This window comes from Chlorocebus sabaeus, chromosome 12 (genome assembly GCF_047675955.1).
Source record: "Chlorocebus sabaeus isolate Y175 chromosome 12, mChlSab1.0.hap1, whole genome shotgun sequence".
NCBI classification, from domain to species: domain Eukaryota; kingdom Metazoa; phylum Chordata; class Mammalia; order Primates; family Cercopithecidae; genus Chlorocebus; species Chlorocebus sabaeus.
The window spans coordinates 106,577,698-106,600,216 of record NC_132915.1 but is presented as its reverse complement, the minus strand read 5'-3'; the positions used below and the strand labels follow the sequence as shown (position 1 = coordinate 106,600,216).

Sequence of the window (22,519 nt, the reverse complement as noted above, 5' to 3'; positions counted from 1 at the left end):
TCCCCTCCCGCCTCCCGCTCCGCGGGCATCAAAGCGGCTATTATGCGGGACGCGGAGCCCGCCGGCCGACCCCTCTGCTGGAGGACGTGGAAAGTGCACAGCGCGGAGCGGCCGCACCCCTCCTCTCTCCCCTCCCCGGACCTCAGCAAGTCCCTGCCACAGAAATGAAATGCGAGGATCTCAGCATGAACTCCAATGGGGTGGTTGTGAGCATGAACTCCATGGGGTGGTTGTGAGGACCAAGTGCTCAAACTTAGGAGTCGGCGCTCAAACATGACTCTGCTGCCTTTGGGACGGTGCGGCTGCTGTGACAACAGTGGCCCGTCAAATCCATTGGAATGAACTCGTGTCTTGTTAATAAAACCGATTTCTTGGACACTCACAGGCACTGTGCACCTTACACCAGTCATTTCATTCTCAAAACTGCATGAAATAGGACTTGGCATTCCCATTTCCAGAAAAGTCAGGAAACTGGAGCTGGGGCGCACAGCCACCAGCAGGAGAGCCCATGATTACAGGAAAAGCGGAGATCGGGGGCAGGATAGGGTACCTGTGGCCAGAGTGACCGTGAAGTCTAGTGTCCAAATCAGGACAGCCAGAGTCAAGGGAGCACTCCTCATAATGGTGGTGGGCCACAGGCATAGACCGGCGCTGTCCGGGGCAGACAGCACTCGGAATGGCCCCACCGTGCACATTGAGCGTGCCTCCATCTGATTCCTAGGGTTGGGATCCTGAGACCTTTTTTTTTTTTTTGAGGCAGAGTCTTGCTCTGTGGCCTGGAGCTGGAGTGGAGTGGCTTTGATGTCGGCTCGCTGCAACCTTCGCCTCCAGGTTCAAGTGATTCTCCTGCCTCAGCCTCCCAAGTAGCTGGGACTACAGGCACACACCACCACGCCCCACTAATGTTTGTATTTTTAGTAGAGAGGGGTTTTCACCATGTTGGCCAGGCTGGTCTTGAACTCCTGACCTAAGGTGATTCACCTGCCTCGGCCTCCCAAAGTGCTAGGATTACAGGTGTGAGCCACCACGCCCAGCCGAGATCATCTTTTTTTCTGTGGCTGTCCCTGGGGAGGGAAGTGCCCTGAGGGGCTAGGCAGAATGGGATGGGGCTGAGGTCAGGGCAGCAGTCCAGGGGCAGGCCCCTCCTCCCCAGCAAGACCAGTGCTCTCTAGGTGATGCTCCTCTGTCCATTCACCAAGGGTTTGGATTTGGCCAAGCTGCATGACCTTGGGTGAGGCACTTGACCTGGCTGAGCTTCAGTCCCCTGATCTTCACAATGAAGTAACCCAGAACGCACTAAGCAGGGACTTTTGTAACTCTGATGACCTGCTGGATGGTTTAAGCAGAGGCTAAAAGCTTACTGTTACCACCCTAGGTGGATGGGAGCGGACTTAGGACAGAGCCCTCATAATGCACTTCCCTCTCCAGGCTCCAGCAGCCTATCGCCCTGGCCAGTCGGGCTGGTTGGCCCCAGTCAGCCATCCTACAGGGCAGGGGCCACCCCACCTTCTCCTACTCAGCTGCTGGACTGCATTGCTAGCCAGATGTTCAACAGCTGCCGCATTCCACCCGGCAGTGGCCCCACCTCTGAGGCCAGAGAATGGATCAGCACATGCACCAGGCATGATTAGACTGTGTGAGTCACAACACGTCAGGTCTGAGTTCTCCACCCATCAGGGATGCTGGGACTAAGCTTTGCTGGATCCCGCTGCTTCGATGGATAAAGGCTGAATGCCAAGAGCAGGCAACAGGACGACTGTGTGCCATCGGCTGAGACACTGGAGGGAGGCAGGAGGGAGACATCAGACCCTATCCCAGAGGTCTTGGAAGAACCCCATCTTCTCGACATCACTTACACCGGACGCCAATCACCAAACTCACTGTGCAGCAGCAGCTCCTCCATCTTCGCCCTCTCCACCTCTGCCCAGACATCTAGGGACCAAGTCACTCCTAGCTCAGCTTAATCATGTCAATCCCCCACTGTAGCCTGGATTTTACAGTTTTCTGTGGAGGAGCACACCTCTTCTCTGAACCCCATCTCCCATTAGGTTGGCGGGTGGCACTGGTCATCCATTATATGGCCTTGGATCCAGAGAGATCCTCATTATCCTGGACAGGGGATGGGGAGGACTTCACCTAAGCAGAGAAGCTGGAATCAGGACACAGTCACCAGCTTGTCTCTTGCAAGCACCGGACCTGATGACATGTACACCTGGGGCCACTATGGGGGATGGCGGTGGGCGTGGGTATCCTCTCCTATCGGGCACAAGAAAAGCAAAGAAAGCCACTCTGCAAAGATAAAACAACGGGCCGGGCACGGGGGCTCACTCCTGAAATCCCAGAACTTTGGGAGGTCAATGCAGGTGGATCATCTGAGGCCAGGAGTTTGAGACCAGCCTGACCAACATGGTGAAACCCTGTCTCTACTAAAAATACAAAAATTAGCTGGGCATGGTGGCAAACTCCTGTAGTCCCAGCTACTCGGGAAGCTGAGGCAGGAGAACTGCTTGAACCTGGGAGGTGGAGGATGCAGTGGGCCGAGATCATGCCATTGCACTCCAGCCTGGGTGACACAGCGAGACGCCGTCTCAAAAAAAAAAAAAAATTAAAGAGAAAAGAACAAAGTAGATACAGGAGAGGAGAGCAGAGACAGAGACAGAGACCAAGAAGAGAGGTGGGAGGGGGAAAGAGGGAAGCCAGCCTATGCTGGAAGCCTCAGGCTCCCCTCCCTAGGCTATCTCCAACGCCTAGCAGCCATTTTTACCCCAGGGTTCCAAGCAACCCTCCCAACACCGCTTTACTGCTGAAATCACCTCAGGAGGGGTTTGGGGCTTGCGGCCAAGAGCCCTGACTGAGCAGCTCCAACATCCTACCCCATTCAACCTGGGTTCCTGGAGTGATGCAAGCTGGCCGAGCCCCCACCCTGCAGGCCCCGGACTGTTGTCCACCCTCTTGCCTGGATTGCTTCCTCCTCTGCCTCCCCACCCTTCAAGGCCCAACCCACACCCTCCCACTCCTGGATGGCGCCCTTCCCTGATCCTCACCATCCTCGGACACTCGGCTGTGAGTTCGTCTCCAGCCTGAACCAGAGGTCAGCTGAGGGCCTCTCTGTACCCCACCGCTCAAACGCCCCAGCTCCTAGGCTTTGCGTGGTAGGTACCTGTGATCACATGACCCCAGAAAAACCCTCTAATGGGAGGTACTGGCCCAGCCATGAGCTCAGCTTTTGCCACCTTCCTACCAACGTCCGGTCCACACGCTGGCCACCTACTAGGTGTGTCATGTGCACGCCCACAGCCAGGGCCCTGGCTGCCCACCAGTGGGGGCGGGTGAGAGGCACATCACCCTGCCCAGTAAAACGGTCCTTTATTTCCACGTTACACAGAATTGGTCTGTGCTGCTGCCCTACCCCTGCCCCTGTCAGGGGAGCCATGGGAGGGGCTGAGCCCGCAGAGGTGCCTGTCTTCCCAATGCCAAGGCCTTGCCATCTGCTGGGAGAGGGAAGGATGCCAAGAGGAAATGCTGAGGAGTCCTGGGCAGAGGCCGGCATGCGGGCCTGGCCACAGGGCGATTCCCAGGCACGACAGACTGGAATGGCAGCCAGGCTCGCACACCCTTGTGGCCTCCCGCATGGCAAGTGGTGCTGCAGGGCTGGTTTGGAAAGCATCAATTAAAGGTCAACTGGGTTGCTGGGGGCACAAAGGCGTGCTCCTGGTAGCCTGAGCCCCCTGACCTAGGCGCTCTTGGGCCTGGCTCTTTGGCTAGATCACACGCTGAAGTGGGTACAGGCCAGGGCGGGCCATTCCCTCAGGGCGTCCGGTGCAGTCCCAGGACCCTGAGAGGGAAGCATCCAGTGAAGCCAGTGACACTCCTGCCAGGAGTGGGCCTTGCTCTAGCCGGACTAGCAGGCCTGGCCGTGGCCTCAGGGTCTCAGATTCCACTGTTGAGAACCCTCCCAGGATCTTGCATTTCTTGGCCTGTTGGTCCTCTGGCTGTGTTGGGCTGTGGGGCGTGCATGCAGCAACACAGGTCGGGGAGCTGCCGTGAAACAGAGGGCAGCCAGCTCTGGCACTAGAGGCTCCGGCTGTTGCTGACCCCCTTGATCTCTGCAGATCTGCTGAGACCCCCCTGCTGTCTGGAGTGAGTGGATGTAGCACCCCAGGGCATCTCATGTAACAACTTGCCCAACATCCAGAGGGTGCCTGGCACACAGGTGGCTCTCACAACAGCTGTGGACTGTAATGTGTGTGGACCGTAAGCTGCAGACTGGATGGACCTGAACACATGTGGGTCATACACACAGACATGCACCCTCACGTGTGTATGTTATTGACACTGGGGTGTGCCTGTTTATGCATGTGCAGGGGTGAGTGTGCACCGATACCCGGGTGAACTGGGTACGCACATTCAGTCCTGCTGGCAGGGAAGAAGCCACAGACAGAATCGGCAGGGAGTGTGACTATTCACGTGGGGGCGAGTTCACAGCAGCCGGCTCCGGGGCACGCCTGTGTGGGCACACCTGTGGGGTAGTATGCACACCCCGGATCATGTAAACAGCAGGTGGGGGAGTGTGTGCTGGGGATCTGGGCAGCCCTCACTGCCAGCTGGCACAGTTCTCGGGCAGGCTGTGCAGAATGGCCTCCAGGTTCCGTTTGTCGGCGCGGATCTCAGCGAGGTCGCTCTCGAAGCCCTGGATCTGCAGCTCCTGCTGCTCAGATTCCTGCTCTAGCAGCCTGAGTTTCCTCTGCAAGGCCCCCGGGGAGTCCAGCTGCAGCCTCAGGCGTTCTAGTGCCCACTGAGTCTCGTTCAGGGCCTGTGCTGGGGCTTGATGGGTGTCCAGAGACCCTGTGGTGGGGTACAAACAGCCTCATTGTGAGCCAGCAGCCCTGCAGGCCCCAGGGCACCCCCCGGCCCCTGAGCCTCTCCCCAGCTCAGGCCTCCCAGGATTCCAACAGCCCACCATCCACCAGGGAAAGACGGGGACCAGAAGGTCTGGGAGGTGGGTGAGGAACCATGCATCCCAACGGGCCCCTGGGCAGACTCGGGAACATCCTCCTGGGTGGCACTTGACAAATGTCATTTTTGTTGATGGATTTTTTATTATTGTCAAAAAAGAAGGCCTCAGGTGAGTCCTCTCTGAGTCTTAGTTTACTCATTTACACAACAGTGTGGGAGAGAGGCCCCTGTGATTTTTGCCGGCTCGAACATGCTGGCTCAATTCACTGACACACACATTTACAGATGTTGCCTGTGGGCCTGCATGTGGGCAGTCACTGGGGTAAACCATAGGGTCTCTGGCTTCAGAGCGAGGCAGTGAGGCAGCTGGATCAGGGACTGCCGGCCTGGAAGGCGGCAGCGGGGTCCTGGTTCTGGCCCCTGCATGTCTTCACACTACTTCCTGGGGTTAAGGACTTCTCTGTGTCTCCCCAAGCATCGACCCTAACCCTAACCCTAACCCTAACCCTAACCCTAACCCCAACCCTAACCCTAACCCTGGGGCCAGGTGCTCACATTAGAACTGCTAGCAATGGTGATGGAATAGAATCTGCAGGCTGCCTCTCTCCCATCTGGCCCTTGTCACCTTGTCACTAAGTGTAATGTTTAATACAAAGATGGATCTCAGCCAGGTGGGAGAGTGATGGCAATGGGGAGGTAAGTCCAAAGTGGCTTCTTCATTTTTTAAATTTTTTAAATTTTTTTTTTCTTTGTTCGTTTTTTTTTTTTGGAGACAAGGCCCAGGCTGGAATGCAGTGGCGCGATCTCGGCTCACTGCAACCTCCGCCTCCCGGGTTCACGCCATTTTCCTGCCTCAGCCTCTCGCATAGCTGGGACCCTGTAGTCCGCCACCACGCCCGGCTAATTTTTTGTATTTTTAGTAGAAACGGGGTTTCACCGTGTTCGCCAGGATGGTCTCGATCTCCTGACCTTGTGATCCGCCTGCCTCGGCCTCCCAAAGTGCTGGGATTACAGGCGTGAGCCACTGCGCCCGGTCAATTTTTTTTATTTTTGAGATGGAGTCTCACTCTGTCACCCAGGCTGGAGTGCAGTGGCACAATGTCAGCTCACTGCAACATCCACCTCCTGGGTTCAAGTGATTCTTCTGCCTCAGCCTCCCAAGTAGCTGGGATGACAGGCCCACACCACCACGCCCAGCTAATTTTTGTATGTATGTATGTATGCATGTATGTGTTTATTTATTTATTGAGACAGAGTCTTGCTCTGTTGTCCAGGCTGGAGTGCAGTGGCATGATCTCGGCTTACTGTAGCCTCAGGTTCAAGCAATTCTCCTGCCTCAGCCTCCCAAGTATCTGGGATTATAGGCATCTGCCACCACGCCCGGCTAATTTTTTGTATTTTTAGTAGAGACAGCGTTTCACCGTGTTGGCCAGGCTAGTCTCAAACTCCTGACCTCAGGTGATCCGCCTGCCTCAGCCTCCCAAAGTGCTAGGATTACAAGTGTGAGCCACCACGCCTGGCCTGATTTTTGTATTTTTAGTAGAGACATGGTTTCACCATGTTGGTCAGGCTGGTCTTGAACTCCTAACCTCCAGTGATCCACCCACCTTGGCCTCCCAAAGTGCTGGGATTGCAGGCGTGAGCCACCGCGTCCAGCCCCAAGTGGCTTCTTCTAACCCCGCAGGATTCCACTGGGCCCCAGGGCTCCCCGAGGTCCTGGATCTCCTGGGTAAGCAGCTGCGAGCACCAAGCCAGGGTGCAAGAGAAGGCAGAGGGGAGCCAAGGCCCTGCTGACTTGGGAGGACCTCAAGAGGCCCCACGGCCCACAGCAAAATCCAAACAGCCTGGTCTTCAAAGAGATTCAGAAATAGGTTACAGCCCCCACTCTACCTGCCCAGGCTGCCTAGGGCTCCTGGAGCAGGGGCCAGGCATGTGCTGTTCAGTCCGCATCCCCAGGCCAAGCACAAGGCCGACACAGAGTGTGACAAGTGAATGAACGACAGTGACAATGCAGGAAAGGTTGAAGAGAGTGTCTGCTCCATGACAGGGCCTTAGGTGTCGACTAGGGGCTACCTGCACGCACTCTGAGTCACTTGGACCCGCAGGTGAGCCACGGCTTCCCCACCAGCTGGCTGTGGGACCCTGGGCACATTATCTAAACTCTGTGCTAGGCTGGGTGTGGTGGCTCTCTCCTGTAATCCTAGCACTTTGGGAACCTGAAGTGGGAGCATCCCTTGAGGCCAGGAGTTCAACATCAGCTTGGTTAACATAACAAGATGCCGTCTCTACAAAAAACAAAAATAAATAAAAAATAAAAATAAACTCTCCACGCTCAGTTTCCTCATCTGCAAAATGGCAAAAGAGTAACTGTCCTTGCATAAAAAAGTGAGTATAAGAATTCTGTAAGATCACATGTGTGAACAGCTTAGCGTGGGCCTGGTGTCCAGACAACGTGCAGAGCGTGGCAATTCTCCCTCCTCTTATTACGAATGATCATTGAAAATGCATGCTGCCACATGGGTGACTCTTGATGACTTTCTGCTAAGTGAAATAAGCCAGTCAAAAGAGGACAAATAAGGCTGGGCACGGTGGCTCATGCTTGTGATCCCAGCACTTTGGGAGGCCTAGGCAGGAGGATCACTTGAGCCCAGGAGTTTGAGACCAGCCTGGGCAACATAAGGAGCATATTTTTTTGTCTCAAAAAAAAAAAAAAAAAAAAAAAATTAGCTGGGTGTGGTGGTGCCTGCCTGTGGTCCCAGCTACTTGGAAGGCTGAAGTGGAAGAATTGCTTGAGCCCAGGGGTTTGAAGCTGCAGTGAGCCACGATTGCACCACTGCACTCCAGCCTGGGTAACAGAGAAAGATCCTGTCTCCAAAAAAATGTTAAAAGTATAAATACTGTATGATTCCAGTTATATGAGGTCCCCAGAGTAGTCAAATTCTTTTCTTGAGACAGAGTCTCACTCTGTCGCCCAGGCTGGAGTGCAGTGTTGCGATCTGGGCTCACTGCAACCTCTGCCTCCCAGGTTCAAGTGATTCTCCTGCCTCAGCCTCCTGTGTAGCTGAGATTACAGGCATGTGCCACCATGCCTGACTATTTTTTTTTTATATCTTTAGAAGAGACAGGGTTTCACCATGTTGGTCCAGCTGGTCTCAAATTCCTGACCTCAAATGATCCGCCCGCCTCAGCCTCTCAAAGTGCTGGGATTACAGGCATGAGCTACTGCGCCTGGCCCAGAGTAGTCAAATTCATAGAGACAGAAACTAGAATGATGGCTGCCAGGGGCTGGGGGAGGGAAATGGGGGGTTAGTGTTTCAGGAAGACAGAGCTTCAGTTGGAGATGATGAAAGTATCCTGGAGATGGGTAGTGGTGATGATCATACAGCAATGAATATACTTAATGCTGCTGAACCGTACACTTCAAAATGGTTAAGATGGAAAATATTATGTGTCTTTTACAATCTGAAAAATACATGCTCTTCTTTTCAGTCCAACTGCCCCGTCTGCTGTCTCCTGAGCCTCCCCACAACACTGAGCCTCTGGGACCTTCGTGCCTTGGGAGGTGCTGTTCCCTTCATCCAAAATGCCTCCTTGCTAAGGCCTGTCTTGAATCTGACCTCCTTCCTATGAGCCGCTATTTACTCACTCTCAACATACACCACGCACTGTGGTAAGCGCTTTCTACACCACCCCATTGTTACTCCCATTTTCCGAGGCTCAGAGAGGTGGAGTGACTTGCCCAAGGTCTGAGGGCCAAAGAAGGGACAGAGCCAGAGTTGGATCTTGGTCTGATCCCGAACCAGCACCTGATGCCACATTTTCGGCCATGACAGTCTTTCTTCTTCTCCTGAACCCTCAGCTCCTGAGGGCTGACCTGCTCATCCGGTGCCTGTATGTGTTCTTGCCAACGGTGAGTTTTCTGTGTGCCCCCCCTGCCCCACGCCTAACGATAGAGGCCTCTGGAGGCACAAAGAGTTACTCAAAGTGAACTCACTTCTAGACGCCAACCCTGTCTTACATGGCACAGGGGGTTGGGTGTGGTTATAAATGCTTGTGATTGACCATAAAGATGGAGATGCAGGAAGCATGGTGATGAGGACAAGGAGGAAATCTTCCCCAGGACTGGAGCTCACAGGAAGATCCAATCCTAGAGGTGCCCCACGGACCCAGGGGTTCAGGGCCCAGCCTTGGGGCCTCCTTACCCAGCCTGGCAAGCAGCTCTGACAAGGCCTCGATGTCCTTCTCCAGGGAGATGCGTGATTCCCGGATCTGCTGCTCCATCTCGCTCAGCCCAGCACCCACCTTCCAGGGGGAGGAGGAAGAAACAGCTTGAATGGCACCCCCACCCTGGCTGCCAGGGGCAGGAGGCAATAGCGTGGGGGCCCTGGCACACGTACCTGCTCAGCTTCCTCCAGCTCCTGTCGGCGTGCTTCAGAATCCAGCACCTGCCAGGACGCCTGTTGGAGCGTGGCTTGCGTCTGGCTGGTGAGCCGGCTGGCACGGCGGTGCGCCTGGTTCCCCTCCCTCAGCAAGGCCTTGGCAAGCTATGGGACAGGTGGCAGTGGCAGGGAGAAGAGGTGAGTGCAGTAAGTCCTTTTGGAGGTAAATAGCTCTTATGGCAATAATGTCAAGTAGTCTGTACCAGGCGATCATTCATTCATTCATGCATGCAACAAATACGTACTGAACGCAGGCTAAGTGCTGGGCACCGTGCAGACTGCTGGCTACCGCACATTTCTCTCAGGAGGAGAAATCCCCACTATTTTACAGATGAGGAAACAGAGGCACAGAGGGGAGGAGGGGCTGGCCAGAGCCCAAGTGGCATAACAAGAGATCAAGCCAGGGAGCCCCTACAGCAAATCCAGCACTTTTCCTAGGCACCATAAAGACCTTTTCCTTGGTGTGTGAGCAACAGAACCAGCAACAGAGCTGGGGAGATATGCATTGATTAGAATTTGGCACCAATTTTTAAAAAGCCTAGTCAAAATCAGCCAGCGCTGGGTGCGGTGGCTCATGCCTATGGTCCCAGCACTTTGGGAGGCTGAGGCAGGAGGCTTGCTTGAGGCCAGAGGTTCAAGACCAGCCTGGGCAACATAGTGAGACCCCAATCTTTTTCTTTTCTTTTTTTTTGTTTCAGGCAGAGTCTTACTCTGTCGCCCAGGCTGGAGTGCAGTGGTGCAATCCAGCTCACTGCAACCTCCACCTCCCAGGTTCAAGTAATTCTTATGTCTCAGCCTCCGGAGTGGTTGGGACTACAGATGTGTGCCACCATGCCCGGCTAATTTTTTTGTATTTTTAGTAGAGACAGGGTTTTACCATGTTGGCCAGGCTGGTCTCGAACTCCTGACCTCAAGTGACCTGCCTGCCTTGGCCTCCCAATGTGCTGGGATTATAGGAGTGAGCCACCACACCCGACCAAGACTCCACAGCTCTACAAAAAAAAAAAAAAAAAAAAAATTAGCCAGGCACAGTGACACAGACCTGTAGTCCCAGTTACTCAGGAGGCTGAGGCAGGAAGGTCACTTAAGCCCGAGGGTTTGAAGCTGCAGTGAGCTGTGATTGCGCTACTGTACTCCAGCCTGGGCGACAGTCTCTACAAAACACACACACACACACACACACACACACACACACACAACCAAAACTTAAGCTGGGTGCAGTGGCTCATGCCTGTAATCCCAGCACTTTGGGAGGCCAAGGCAGGTGGATCACCTGAGATCAGAAGTTGGAGACCAGCCTGGCCAACATGGTGAAACCCCGCTCCACTAAAAATACAAAAATTAGCCAGGTGTGGTGGAGCACGCCTATAATCCCAGCCACTCTGGAATCTGAGGCAGGAGAATCACTTGAACCCAGGAGGCAGAGGTTGCAGTGAGCTGAGATGGCACCACTGCACTCCAGCCTGAGCCACAGATTAAGACTCTGTCTCAAAAAATTAAGAAAAAAATTAAAAACAAAAAGGCAGGTAAAATAAATAAATGCAAACTTCAAAATAAAAAAAAAAGAAAAGAAAAACCTAGAAGTTTAGGCAGGAAAGCCAGCAGACCCAGGTGTAAGTCCTGGTTAAGTTCATGAGCCTGGCTGCACCTCAGCGTTCTCACCTGTACAATGGGGACAGCAGTGACACCTATTTTGTGAGGAACCACAGGCTCACCCCCGTGAAGTCCCTGAGCTAAATGCCTGGGCCCACTGAGCAGTGAGTGAGTGCGGAGTAGTCAGCACGGATGTCGGGAAGGGACCCACGGAAGGGCGGTCCCCCCAGGAGGCAGGAGGCCACTGTTGTCACAGCCACCGCCCTGACCTTGGCACTGTCCTTGGCCAACACCTCTGCTTCTCTGCCCTTCTTCTTGGCACTGGAGGAAAGAGGGGCCGCGTTTCCTAGCATCCTCTCCGCCTGCTTGGTCTTCTTTCTCAAGTCCGCAAGGAGTCTGTCCCTGACGGAGTCTGCCTTCCTCTGCAGTGCCGCCTGGTCCTTGGGCCGAGGAAACTGCAGCTTCATTCCTGCAAACCCGGCTAAGGCTGGGTCAGGGGAACTGGGCTCACACCTCCAGCGCCTCCCAGGCAGCCGCTGGCAGAGCTGCCTGGCTGGCCACAGACCCCTGGACCACGAGTGGAGGTTTGAGGTGCACGCAACCTGCGTATCACCTTCTCAGGCTTATCCAGGAGGAAACAAAAGCAAGCAAGACACAGACATACTGCTTGGGGAATTTTGAGATGGGTATTCATTCTATTAGGATGTCTATTAAAGTCAAGGAATTACGTGGTGGTCCATGCTGGGGCCAGTGATGGGGGCTAGCACAGTCCACGGCTCAGTCTGCTCAGCTTGGCATTTTCATGTACCGCCTATATCTAAACAATACTTTGAGGCAGTTACAGTGATGGGTAAATCAACAAATGGATCCTTACCATGGAAAACCAAGAGTCTGATGTAACTGGAAGGATGAGGAAGGACAGAGAAGGAGGAAGAAGCACCAGAAAATCTGGATAATGACATTGCAGAAACCAAATGTTTGATTGATCACTGAGCTCTCAAGCAATCAAGACAAAAAGGGAAATGTTACAATTCTTTTTTTTTTTTTTCTTTTTGAGACAAGGTCTCCGCCCAGGCTGGAGTGCAGTGGAGAGATCTCAGCTCACTGCAACCTCTGCCTCACGGGTTTAAGTGATTTTCCTGCCTCAGCCTCCTGAGTAGCTGAGATTACAAGCGCACAACACCATACCCGGCTAAACTTTTTTTTTTTTTTTTTTTAGTAGAGATGGAGTTTCACCTTGTTGGCCAGGCTGATTGCAAATTCCTGGCTTCAAGTGATCCACCCACCTTGGCTTCCCAAAGTGCTGGGATTACAGGTGTGAGCCACCGCACCTGGTGGAAATGTTAGAATTCCCATAGATTTTATTATCCAGTAAGAAGCAGTTTCCTTCTTGGTAAACAAAGAGACTATTTCCTTTCCTTTCAGATAACATTCTAAGGGAAATTTAGTCAGATGTGGTGGCTCACACCTGTAATCCCAGCTACTCTGAAGGCTGAAGCAGGAGGATCAGTCCAGGAGTTCGAAACCAGCCTAGGAAACAGTGAGACGTCATCTCTACAAGATGACAAAATCTTAGCTGGGCGTGGTGGCACACACCTATAGACCTAGCTACTCACGAGACTGAGATGGAAGGATCACTTGAGGCCAGGAGTTGGAGGTTACAGTGAGCTATGATTGCACCACTGCACTCCAGCCTGGGTGACAGAGTGAGACCCCAGCTCAAAAAAAAATTCTAAAGAAGTTTATCATCAAAAGAACTGATTACAGGCCGGGCACCGTGGCTCACATCTGTAATCCTAACACTCTGGGAGGCTGAGGCAGGTGGATCACCAGAGGTCAGGAGTTCAAAATCAGCCTGGCCAAACTGGTGAAACCCCGTCTCTACTAAATATACCAAAAAAAAAAAAAAAAAAAAAAAAAAAAAAAAACCGGGTATGGTGGTGGGCACCTGTAATCCCAGCTACTAGGGAGGCTGAGGCAGGAAAATCGCTCGAACCCAGGAGGTGGAGGTTGCGGTGAGGCGAGATTGTGCCACTGTACTTCAGCCTGGGTGACAGAGTGAGACTATCTCAGGAAAAAATAAATAAATAAATAAATTACCAATTACAGTGGACAAAGTCAATTTTTAAAATGAATGAAGCCTTCTAATCTTTGGGGGCATAATATTATAGAATTGTTCTACCCAGAAATTAGATCTGCTTTGCTCTTTTTTACACAAAATTGATGTTTCTCAACATGTATTCTGTGGAACCCTAATTCTCCACGGTGTTAACAAACGTTAGGGGGAAGTGTCAATTAAGTTGAAAGTGAAGCAGGTTTCTTTATTACAGGCCTTCTCAGAGCCTTTAATATTCTCAAGTGTTCTCTGTAAGACCTCAAGAGGATGCTGCAGCAAGAGACAGTTCCTAAACTTATTTGAACACAAGCCCTCTCTTGGCAGAGCGTATCATAGGCTAGGAGACCCCCGGCCACGCCCTGGGGAAAACTGTTTCACAGTTCACTTCGTGAATTTTCCTTTTATCCTGAACACCAGCTGAGCACAGCCCAGCTGGTGGTAAGAGGGGGTGTCTCTAAAATGGGATCAGAATGGGAAAAAGAGCCTGGGGTTAGAGGTTTGAGGTGAGCCCTCTTGTGGATTATGGGAGCAGTGCAAGGAAATTTCCATCCACTACAAACAAGAACGTTCTCATTCTCAGAACCCCGACAATGAGAAGGTAAAACCTTGTAAGGTAGTGAGATCCCCACTGTAGGAGACAGGCAAGCTGAGGGTGGATGAGTCTACTTCCAGGTGTGAGATTTGCACCAGATGACCGTAAGACCTCTTATAATTCTAATGTTCTAAGATCCTAACATTCCATCCTTATAAGTCATTGAATGTACCTTTTTCTAAATATGACTCTAAATACTTAAGCACACACGGCCACGCCTTTCCCACAGGAAGTCCCCAAACGATGGGTGACTAGGACTTCAAGCTGCCAGGAAGCTGGGGAACAAGAGCACTGACTGCCCATCCTCCGCCCCCGAGGGGCTGGGTCCATCTCTTCTGGGCAATGGGCAGGGTTGGGGAGGGAGGCCACAGAACCAAGACAACAGCAGAAGCCTGACTTCTGGCCTCAGACCCCAAGAGACATCTGGGGTTCAGAGTATGTTCCTTATCCAGCCTGTTGGATAAGGAGCCACAAATAAAGGGTGAGGGGGCTTCTCTCTGGAGCAAATTGGATATCACAGAAGCCCATTGCATAGGTGGGTACTTGTAGAATTGTAATACTTGCTGGCTTCTATTCCCACCTTAGCTCTGACCCAGGGATGAATAGCAATTCCTTTCCTCAGCCTACCTATCTGCAAAATGGGGGCACTTGGCCTTATTTTCCTAAAGCTCCAAAAAGGGCCTGGAATGGCATCAACCCAAAGCTCCTTCTAAAGAGAAACTCCATCCCCTTCCCATAGCCCCAACTCAACATTGGACCTGGACAGCCATATTTGTACCAGATAACGAAGTGGAGCCCGGACCAGAGTGGACATGACCTGGTAGACAGCCAATGATGTCAGAGTCTCCTCTCACTTGGTCTGGAGGGGCTCTGCATGCAGTCTGATGACCTGGGGTGTATGGGATAGCCACATGGGCAAGTCCAAGGTGAGTGATGTATGAGATGGGGCAGGATCCTGAGAGGTGGAGGGAAAGTCCGCTTGGCTTCATGAAGCCCACAAGACCAGACTCCTGTCCCTTGCAAGCCTGCCCTGGCTGAGGCGAGAGCTGAGTGGCTATCAGGGGCGTTTGTGCATCACAGAGCCTAGTGGTCAGCTGGATTCACGTACCTTCCAGGTCAGCCAGCAGAGTCCTGGCTCCCATGACGGTCACTGTGGCAGCCTGGACAGATGAGGAAGCCTGGGTCAGGGCGGTTCTGGCCTCCTGGTGTAGCTGGAGAGAGACGAGGAGAGGCTGGGCAGCTGGCTCCACAGGTACAGGGCCTGGGGGCAGCTCAGTGGGCACCAAACCCACATATATGGGTGCCCAAGTCATCACCAAATCCCTGACTCTGGGTCACGTTGTCCACCAGGAGCACCTGATCTGTGCTATTATATAAAAGTTGAACCCTGAATATCTCCCAAGAGATACCTGTCTACAAAATCCCAGAGGAAAACTGAAACACTAGGATTAAAGGAATGAGAATAGCCAGGCGCAGTGGCTCACACCTGTAATCCCAGCACTTTGGGAGGCCAAGGCGGGCGGATCATGAGGTCAGGAAATTGAGACCATCCTGGCTAACACGGTGAAATCTCGTCTCTACTAAAAATACAAAAAATTAGCCAGGCGTGGTGGCCGGCGCCTGTGGTCCCAGCTACTTGGGAGGCTGAGGCAGGAGAAAGGCATGAACCCAGGAGGCGGAGCTTGCAGTGAACTGAGATTGCACCACTGTTCCACTGCACTCCATCCTGGGCGACAGAGCGAGACTCTGTCTCAAAAAAAAAAAAAAAAAAAAAAAAAAGGAGTAAGAAGAACACCTGAACATCTCTTCAGAACATGTTCTATTGGCCATGCACAGGGGCTTATGCCCATAATCCCAGCACTTGGGGAGGCTGAGGTGGGCAGATTACTTGAGGTCAGGAGTTCGAGACCAGTCTGGCCAACATGGTAAAACCCTGTCTCTACTAAAAATTAAAAAAAAAAAATTAGGCCGGGCGCGGTGGCTCAAGCCTGTAATCCCAGCACTTTGGGAGGCCGAGACGGGCGGATCAGGAGGTCAGGAGATTGAGACCATCTTGGCTAACATGGTGAAACCCCGTCTCTACTAAAAAATACAAAAAACTAGCTGGGCGAGGTGGCGGGCGCCTGTAGTCCCAGCTACTTGGGAGGCTGAGGCAGGAGAATGGCGTGAACCCGGGAGGCGGAGCTTGCAGTGAGCTGAGATCCGGCCACTGCACTCCAGCCTGGGTGACAGAGCAAGACTCCGTCTCAGAAAAAAAAAAAAAAAAAAAAAAAAAAAAATTAGCTAGGTGTGGTGGTGCATGCCTGAAATGCCAGCTACTCGGGGAGGCTGAGGCAGAAGGATGGCTTGAATCTGTGGGGTAGAGGTTATAGCGAGCCGAGATCAAGCCACTACACTCCAGGCTGGGTGGCATAAAGACTCCATCTCAAAAAAAAAAGAAGAGAAGAGAAGAGAAGAGGAGAAGACAAGACTGCTCTATCTCACTAAGTGGACGTGAAAATCACAAACCTGTTTATGACACACCTTGACTTATGGAAAATCAGTTTCTTCCCCGCTGCCACTCAATAGGACTAGATCCACTGAAAGAATTTGGGTTTGACGGATGAGTGGGTAAACAAAATATGCTTCATCTACACATTGGAGTATGACTGAGCCTTAAAAAGGGAGGAAGTATAGATCCAGGCTGCAAGGCAGGTGAACCCTGAAAAGATGATGCTAACAGGAGGAAGCCTGACACCATCGGTACGTATTACATGATTCTGTTTCTGCAAAAGAGCTGGACGAAGGAAATCTACAGAGACAGAGAACAGAGTGGAGGCTGCCAGGGCCTCGGGAGTGGAAATGAGGAGTGACTGCTGAGTGGGCATGGGGTTAGGGGTGGTGAAAATGTTCTGAAACTAGACTGAGGTGGAGGTGGCACAACTTTGTGAATGCGCTAAAAGCCATTTAATCTAAAATGGGTGTTTGTATGCCATGTGAATGTCATTGTAATAAGAATAAATAGTAGGCCGGGCGCGGTGGCTGACGCCTGTAATCCCAGCACTTTGGGAGGCCGAGGCAGGCGGATCACAAGATCAGGAGATCGAGACCACAGTGAAACCCCGTCTCTACTAAATAAATACAAAAAATTAGCCGGGCGCGGTGGCGGGCGCCTGTAGTCCCAGCTACTCAGGAGGCTGAGGCAGGAGAATGGTGTGAACCTGGGAGGCGGAGCTTGCAGTGAGCCGAGATGGCGCCACTGCACTCCAGCCTGGGCGACAGAGCGAGACTCCGTCTCAAAAAAAAAAAAAAAAAAAAAGAATAAATAAATAATAGAGTTTAAGGAGCCGCCTAGTACTGCCTCAGGCCTATTCTGATTGCTCATGGAGTGGGGAGGAGGATGAAGGTATGAGTGCTGTGGTGGGGTGAGGCATCAGTACATGCTGGGGCCTGGCCCTGACTCCTGGGGAAGTCACCTCGCTTCCTGGCACCCTCACCCTGGACGAGGGCAGTGGACCAGATCAGCAGGTGCTACCCCGGGGCAAAGCCAAGCTCCCCAGGTAAGCGCCGGGCACTGGGCTCAGCTTTTCAGATACATTCTCATGCCTCACAGACAGCCCCCTTATCCTGTCTTTAAAAAGCCAGGCGTGATGGCTCGCGCCTGTAATCCCAGCACTTTGGGAGGCTGAGGCGGGTGGATCACCTGAGGTCAGGAGTTCAGCCTAGACAACATGGTGAAACCGCATCTCCACCAAAAATACAAACATTAGCTGGGCGTAGTGGCGCGAGTCTGTAATCCCAAGTACTCTGGAGGCTGACGCAGGAGAACTGCATGAATCTGGGAGGCAGAGGCTGCAGTGAGCCAAGATCGCACCACTGCACTCCAGCCTTGGCAACAGAGTAAGAGTCTGTCTCAAAATAAATAAATAAATAAATAAATAAATATATTTAAAAAACAAAGGAATGGGGCTGGGTGTGGTGGCTCATATCCATAATCCTAGCACGTTGAGAGGCGGAGGCAGGTAGATCACTTGAGGCCAGGAGTTCAAGACTAGCCTGGCCAACATGGTGAAACCCCATTTCTACTAAAAATACAAAAAAATTTAACTAGACACAGTGGCATGCACCTGTAGTCCCAGTTATTCTGGAGGCTGATGCAGGAGAATCACTTGAACCTGGGAAATGGAGGTTGCAGTGAACCGAGATTGCACCACTGCACTCCAGCCCGGGCAATAGAGCAAGACTCTATTTCAAAAACAAAATTAAAAACAAACAAAAATATCGGTACAGCTGGCTTGGAAAGTGGCCACTTCTCTGCAGCTTTCAAATGAGCCATGAATGAACTAGAGAATGAACTAATGAATGGAGGCATGAGCCAGAACCATCCCAGGATGGTGGGTGTGGCCCCGCGTGCTGCTGGTGCTGTCCTCTGTCGGTCTGTCCATCGTCTCTTCTCAGGGTATCAGGGTCCCCTCCCCTGCCTCAGGCTGTGTGTGGAGTTTTGCAGGAGGTCCCGCAGGGATGGACAGAGATATCTTTTTTTTTTAAGACAGAGTCTCACTCTGTTGCCAGCCTGGAGTACAGTGGTGCAATCTCAGCTCACTGCAACCTCCGCCTCCTGGGTTCAGCGATTCTCCTGCCTCAGCCTTCCAAATAGCTGGGACTATAGGCGTGTGCCACCACGCCTGGCTAATTTTTTGTATTTTTAGTAGAGATGGGGTTTCACCATGTTAGCCAGGATGGTCTCGATCTCCTGACCTTGTGATCCACCCACTTCGGCCTCCCAAAGTGCTGGGATTACAGGCATGGGCCACTGCGCCCGGCAGGACAGAGCTACTTCCGTCTCTGCCCTTCTCCCTCCTGCAACCCTGACCCCGGATCACCTTCAGGGTAGCCCCAACCTCTCCCAGGTCCCCCGCTTTGAAGCACAAGAGCTGACCTGTGTGAGGGGCTCTGTTTGCCGTAGTGCCGCCTGGGCAGCAGCCTGGAGGGTTCGGGCAGCCTTGGTGGCCATGTGCTGTTGTGACGCAACTGTCTTCTCCAGGGTCTTCGCCTTCAGGCTCAGGTCTTCAGCCCAGGACTTCTGAGGCTGCAGGGAGACAGTGGGCTCAGGCAGGGCCTGGCAGGAAGGGCAAGTGGCGGATTCTCGACTTAGGGGAGGTGCCCTGCTGGACTGAGGCATCGGGTCTGCCCCTGGCCGCCAGCCCAGAACCCCAAGCCTCCTGATGAAAACCTGATGAGCTAGCTGATGCCCCAGGGAGCTCGGAAGCCCAGAGGCAGGAATAGCAGGGGTAGGGCTTTGTGTGGACCCTAGGAGGCAGAGGGGCCAGGGCAAGAGGAGCCAGGCTGGGGAACCCCTCACGTGGGGCTCGGATGACAGCCCTACCAATTTCTAGCTGTGTGTCCTTCAGCAACCCAGCCAACCTCCCCGACCCACACTGCTTACTGCAAAGTGGGAACGCTTCCTCAGCTCCACAGTCCTGAACTGAGACCAGGGGACTGGATGGCTTCAGAATGCAGAATTTCCCAGACTTTAGAGGAGAACTGTGCAGGTACTACATACGATCGAACACCCTCAGTGGTGTTGGAAGCAGAACCTGGGCTCGAACACACTAACAGCTGTGCATCACTCTCCAATGCAGTGGGAGGAGCAAAGACCTCAAACAAGCAGCCTCGGGCATCGATCTGGGTTAGCATTTGTCCCAAATGTATTTGTATAAGCTGAATTCTTTCATGTTCAGTTTCTGAGTTTTGGGATTTCAGGGTTACTGAATTGACACCATGGACCTGACTCACACAGAGGTGATGAGTATAAGGTGATGGGCACAGAGGGGCCGGCCAGCTACCTCGTGCATTGCTTCCCATCTCTGTCCAGCTCCCATGGAAGGAGCCTTGAAATAACCTAATGGGTGAGTTCCATGTGACAGACTGAGGCTCAGGGAGGGGAAGTCCTTGGCCGAGGTCACAGAGCTGGAGTGGCAGAGCTGGAATTGCATCCTGTGTCCATCTGATGACATTGCTAATGTCATTGTAAGGAGGAAGAGGCCCCAGCCTTGACATTATCATCAACAGAGAATGGTTGAGCTCTGACTCTGCCAAGCCCCATAGATAGGTTATATCATTTGATTTAGCTGTGATATAGTTAAAAATGAGCCACGTCACCTGCCTCTGCCCGGGCCCCACTGGTTTCTCCAGATGCTATAATAGGTTTGTTTGTTTGTTTGTTTGTTTGTTTTTCCTCTTTTTTGAGATGGAGCCTCACTCTGTCACCAAGGCTGGAGTGCAGTGCTGCAATCTTGGCTCACTGAAGCCTCTGCCCTCCCAAGTTCAAGCCATTCTTCTGCCTCAGCCTCTCTAGTAGCTGGGGTTACAGGCACACACCACCACACCTAGCTAATTTTTGTATTTTTAGTAGCGATGAGGTTTCACTACGTTGGCCAAGGTGGTCTCAATCTCCTGACCTCAGGTCATCCACCCGCCTCGGCCTCCCAAAGTGCTGGGATTACAGGCATGAGCCACTGTGCCCAGCCTCCAGCTTCTATAATAGATCCTCCCGACCCCACACAGAGCTCTGAGACAACTGAGCTGACCAGAGCTCCCGGGGAAGCCAGCAAAGCCAGGTACGGGGCTGTATCTGCGCCAACTTGCTGCACCGTGGCCAACACGCTTTCCGCTTCAGGCAGCACCTCTGCCATAGCCGTCCCCAGTGCTTTCTGGGCCGCCTGGACCTCCTGGTACCTGGGAGGAAACAGAGGCCATGGAGCTGGGTGCAGAACTAGCCCTCCCCATCCCTGTCTGGGTCCCAGGCTGGAGCCATTGGTTTGCAAAGGCCTCTGCCAACTTCCCAGGCAGAATAGCCCTCTGTGGGGACGGTACAGCTGCCTCGGAAAGTGGCCGCTTCTCTGCAGCTTTCAAACGAGCCAGACGGGCTGTGAAAGGGCCACATTCTTGTTTCCGCATCATTCACTTCAGCCACACTTTGCTGAAAGGGCTCTGCTTGGTTTCCACTCAAGAATCACATGTTTGCAAATGTTTGGCTCTTCTGGGTGAACGGCGAAGAGGAAAATGCCCGGTGAAGTGGGGAGCACAGTGGCCCCGGCCCCGGTCCTGGCTCAGCCATGCCCTTTCCGGAGGCCTTGGGCACATCCTCACCACGGATGAACGGAGAGCCCTGGGCTGCAGAATCTCTGTGGGCCCTTTTGCCCTGATGGGCCTGTGGTCTCTAACCAATCAGCTAGGATGGGTTTTCTGTCCTGACCAGCTTCCCACACCCTGTCCCACCCATTCCTCCCTGACAAGGGCACTGCTGGGGTGGAGACCTCTGGCTTCCCTTCCATCCTTTACTCCTCCTTAGAGAGCCAGCGCCCTGCCCCGGAGTGGGTCATGTGACCTCCCCCAGCCACGCCGACTGGCTCAGGGCAGGACATCGGATCTAAACGGAGCCAATCCCCTTCTTGTTTAGGAACGTCAAGGGGTTCAGCAAGATGTTGGGGAGTCTCCATGGACCTTTAAACTGAGAAGGACCGAAGGGGTCACCAAAGCAGAGAAGCAGAGCCGGCTGTCTGCAGAGGCAGAGAAAGAAGCTGGTGCCGCAGAGGAGCTCAGAGGAGCTGCCCTGGGCTGGGGCGCAGGGGCCAGGGGGCGCTCAGGGAATGCTGTAGAGGGAGAGCGAGGGATCTGTTGCTCTGGGTTTCAGTTCTCGTCCCTTCTCTTGAAGAGGCTGAGTTGCACCCCCGCCAGGCAAAAGTGGGTTACTGCGACTCACCACCGAGTGGCCCGAGACCCTGTGGCCCCACTCCCAGCGGGATGCAGACCCAAGACACCAACGACAAAGAATGTCGGGACTCAAGGGAGCTAGCCCTGGAAATGGCAGCCTCTGGCCAGGCCCTGTCGGCTCCAGGAGGCCAACCCTAAAGTTTCTACCCACACCTGGGGAGGCCTCACCTGTCCTCCAGGTCCCGCTGGGTCTCCAGGGCCATCCTTCCCTCCAGCAGACTCCAGAGAAGCGCGTAGCTGGTGTTGGAGGCGAGCAGGGCCCTCTGAGCAGTGGCTGCAATCTTGGTGGCGGTGTCTCTGTGGCTGTGTGAGGACACCCACCTGAGCATCACCAAGGGCTCGCAGGGAAGGGGCCCAGGACCAGAACTACGCCCCATACTACACAGGCCTCCTGCTGCCCCAAACAGAGGACAGCCACAAAGACAGGGACTTCTTTTCCATCTTTTCTGTGTTACACACTTCAAGGACTGACAGGAAAGGTACTCCATGCCCTGTTCCTATTACATAGAGACGTGGAGTTTGTGTCTGTTGTCTCTGCATAAGGATTAATAGGATTTTTTGTTTGTTTTTCTGAGACAGAGTCTCACTCTATTGCCGAGGCTAGAGTGCAGTCATGTGATCTCAGCTCACTGCAACCTCCCTTCCCGGGCTCAAGCGATTCTCCTACCTCAGCCTCTCGGGTTGCTGGGATTACAAGTGTGCACCAGCTAATTTTTGTATTTTGGTAGAGATGGGGTCTCACCATGTTGGCCAGGCTGGTCTGGACCTCCTGTCCTCAGGGGATCCACCCACCTCGGCCTCCCAAAGTGCTGGGATTACAGGTGTGAGTCACCGCCCCCAGCCAGGGCCTTATTTTTTTCTTTTTAAGAGATGGAGTCTTACACTGTTGCCCAGGCTGGAGTGCAGTGGTGCCATCACAGCTCACTGTAACCTCAAACTCCTAGGCTCAAGGGTTCCTCTCGCCTCAGTCTTCCAAGTAGCTGGGACTACAGGTGTGTGCCACCATGCCCGGCTAATTTTTAAAATTATTTTGTAGCCATGGGGGTTTCACCATCTTGCCTAAGTTGG

General features: G+C 53.2%; 1 protein-coding gene across 2 annotated transcripts in view; it reads right to left on the bottom strand.

Annotated features, from left to right (window-relative positions):
• Window positions 1-3,347: 3,347 nt before the first annotated feature.
• LAMC3 (laminin subunit gamma 3) overlaps window positions 3,348-22,519 on the bottom strand; it is an 88,653-nt gene continuing 69,481 nt past the window's right edge. The window contains exons 21-28 of one of the 2 annotated variants that reach the window (XM_037994234.2): window positions 21,620-21,754; window positions 20,266-20,413; window positions 18,615-18,764; window positions 14,805-14,907; window positions 11,258-11,457; window positions 9,354-9,500; window positions 9,159-9,258; window positions 3,348-4,845 (exon numbers count right to left, since the gene is read on the bottom strand). In XM_037994234.2, the coding sequence (XP_037850162.2) occupies window positions 4,595-4,845; window positions 9,159-9,258; window positions 9,354-9,500; window positions 11,258-11,457; window positions 14,805-14,907; window positions 18,615-18,764; window positions 20,266-20,413; window positions 21,620-21,754 (1,234 nt within the window). In that variant the 3' untranslated portion in view covers window positions 3,348-4,594. Of the gene's footprint in view, window positions 4,846-6,411; window positions 6,806-9,158; window positions 9,259-9,353; window positions 9,501-11,257; window positions 11,458-14,804; window positions 14,908-18,614; window positions 18,765-20,265; window positions 20,414-21,619; window positions 21,755-22,519 lie in introns of those variants that run through there. The other variant, XM_073022016.1, reaches the window with a different exon arrangement.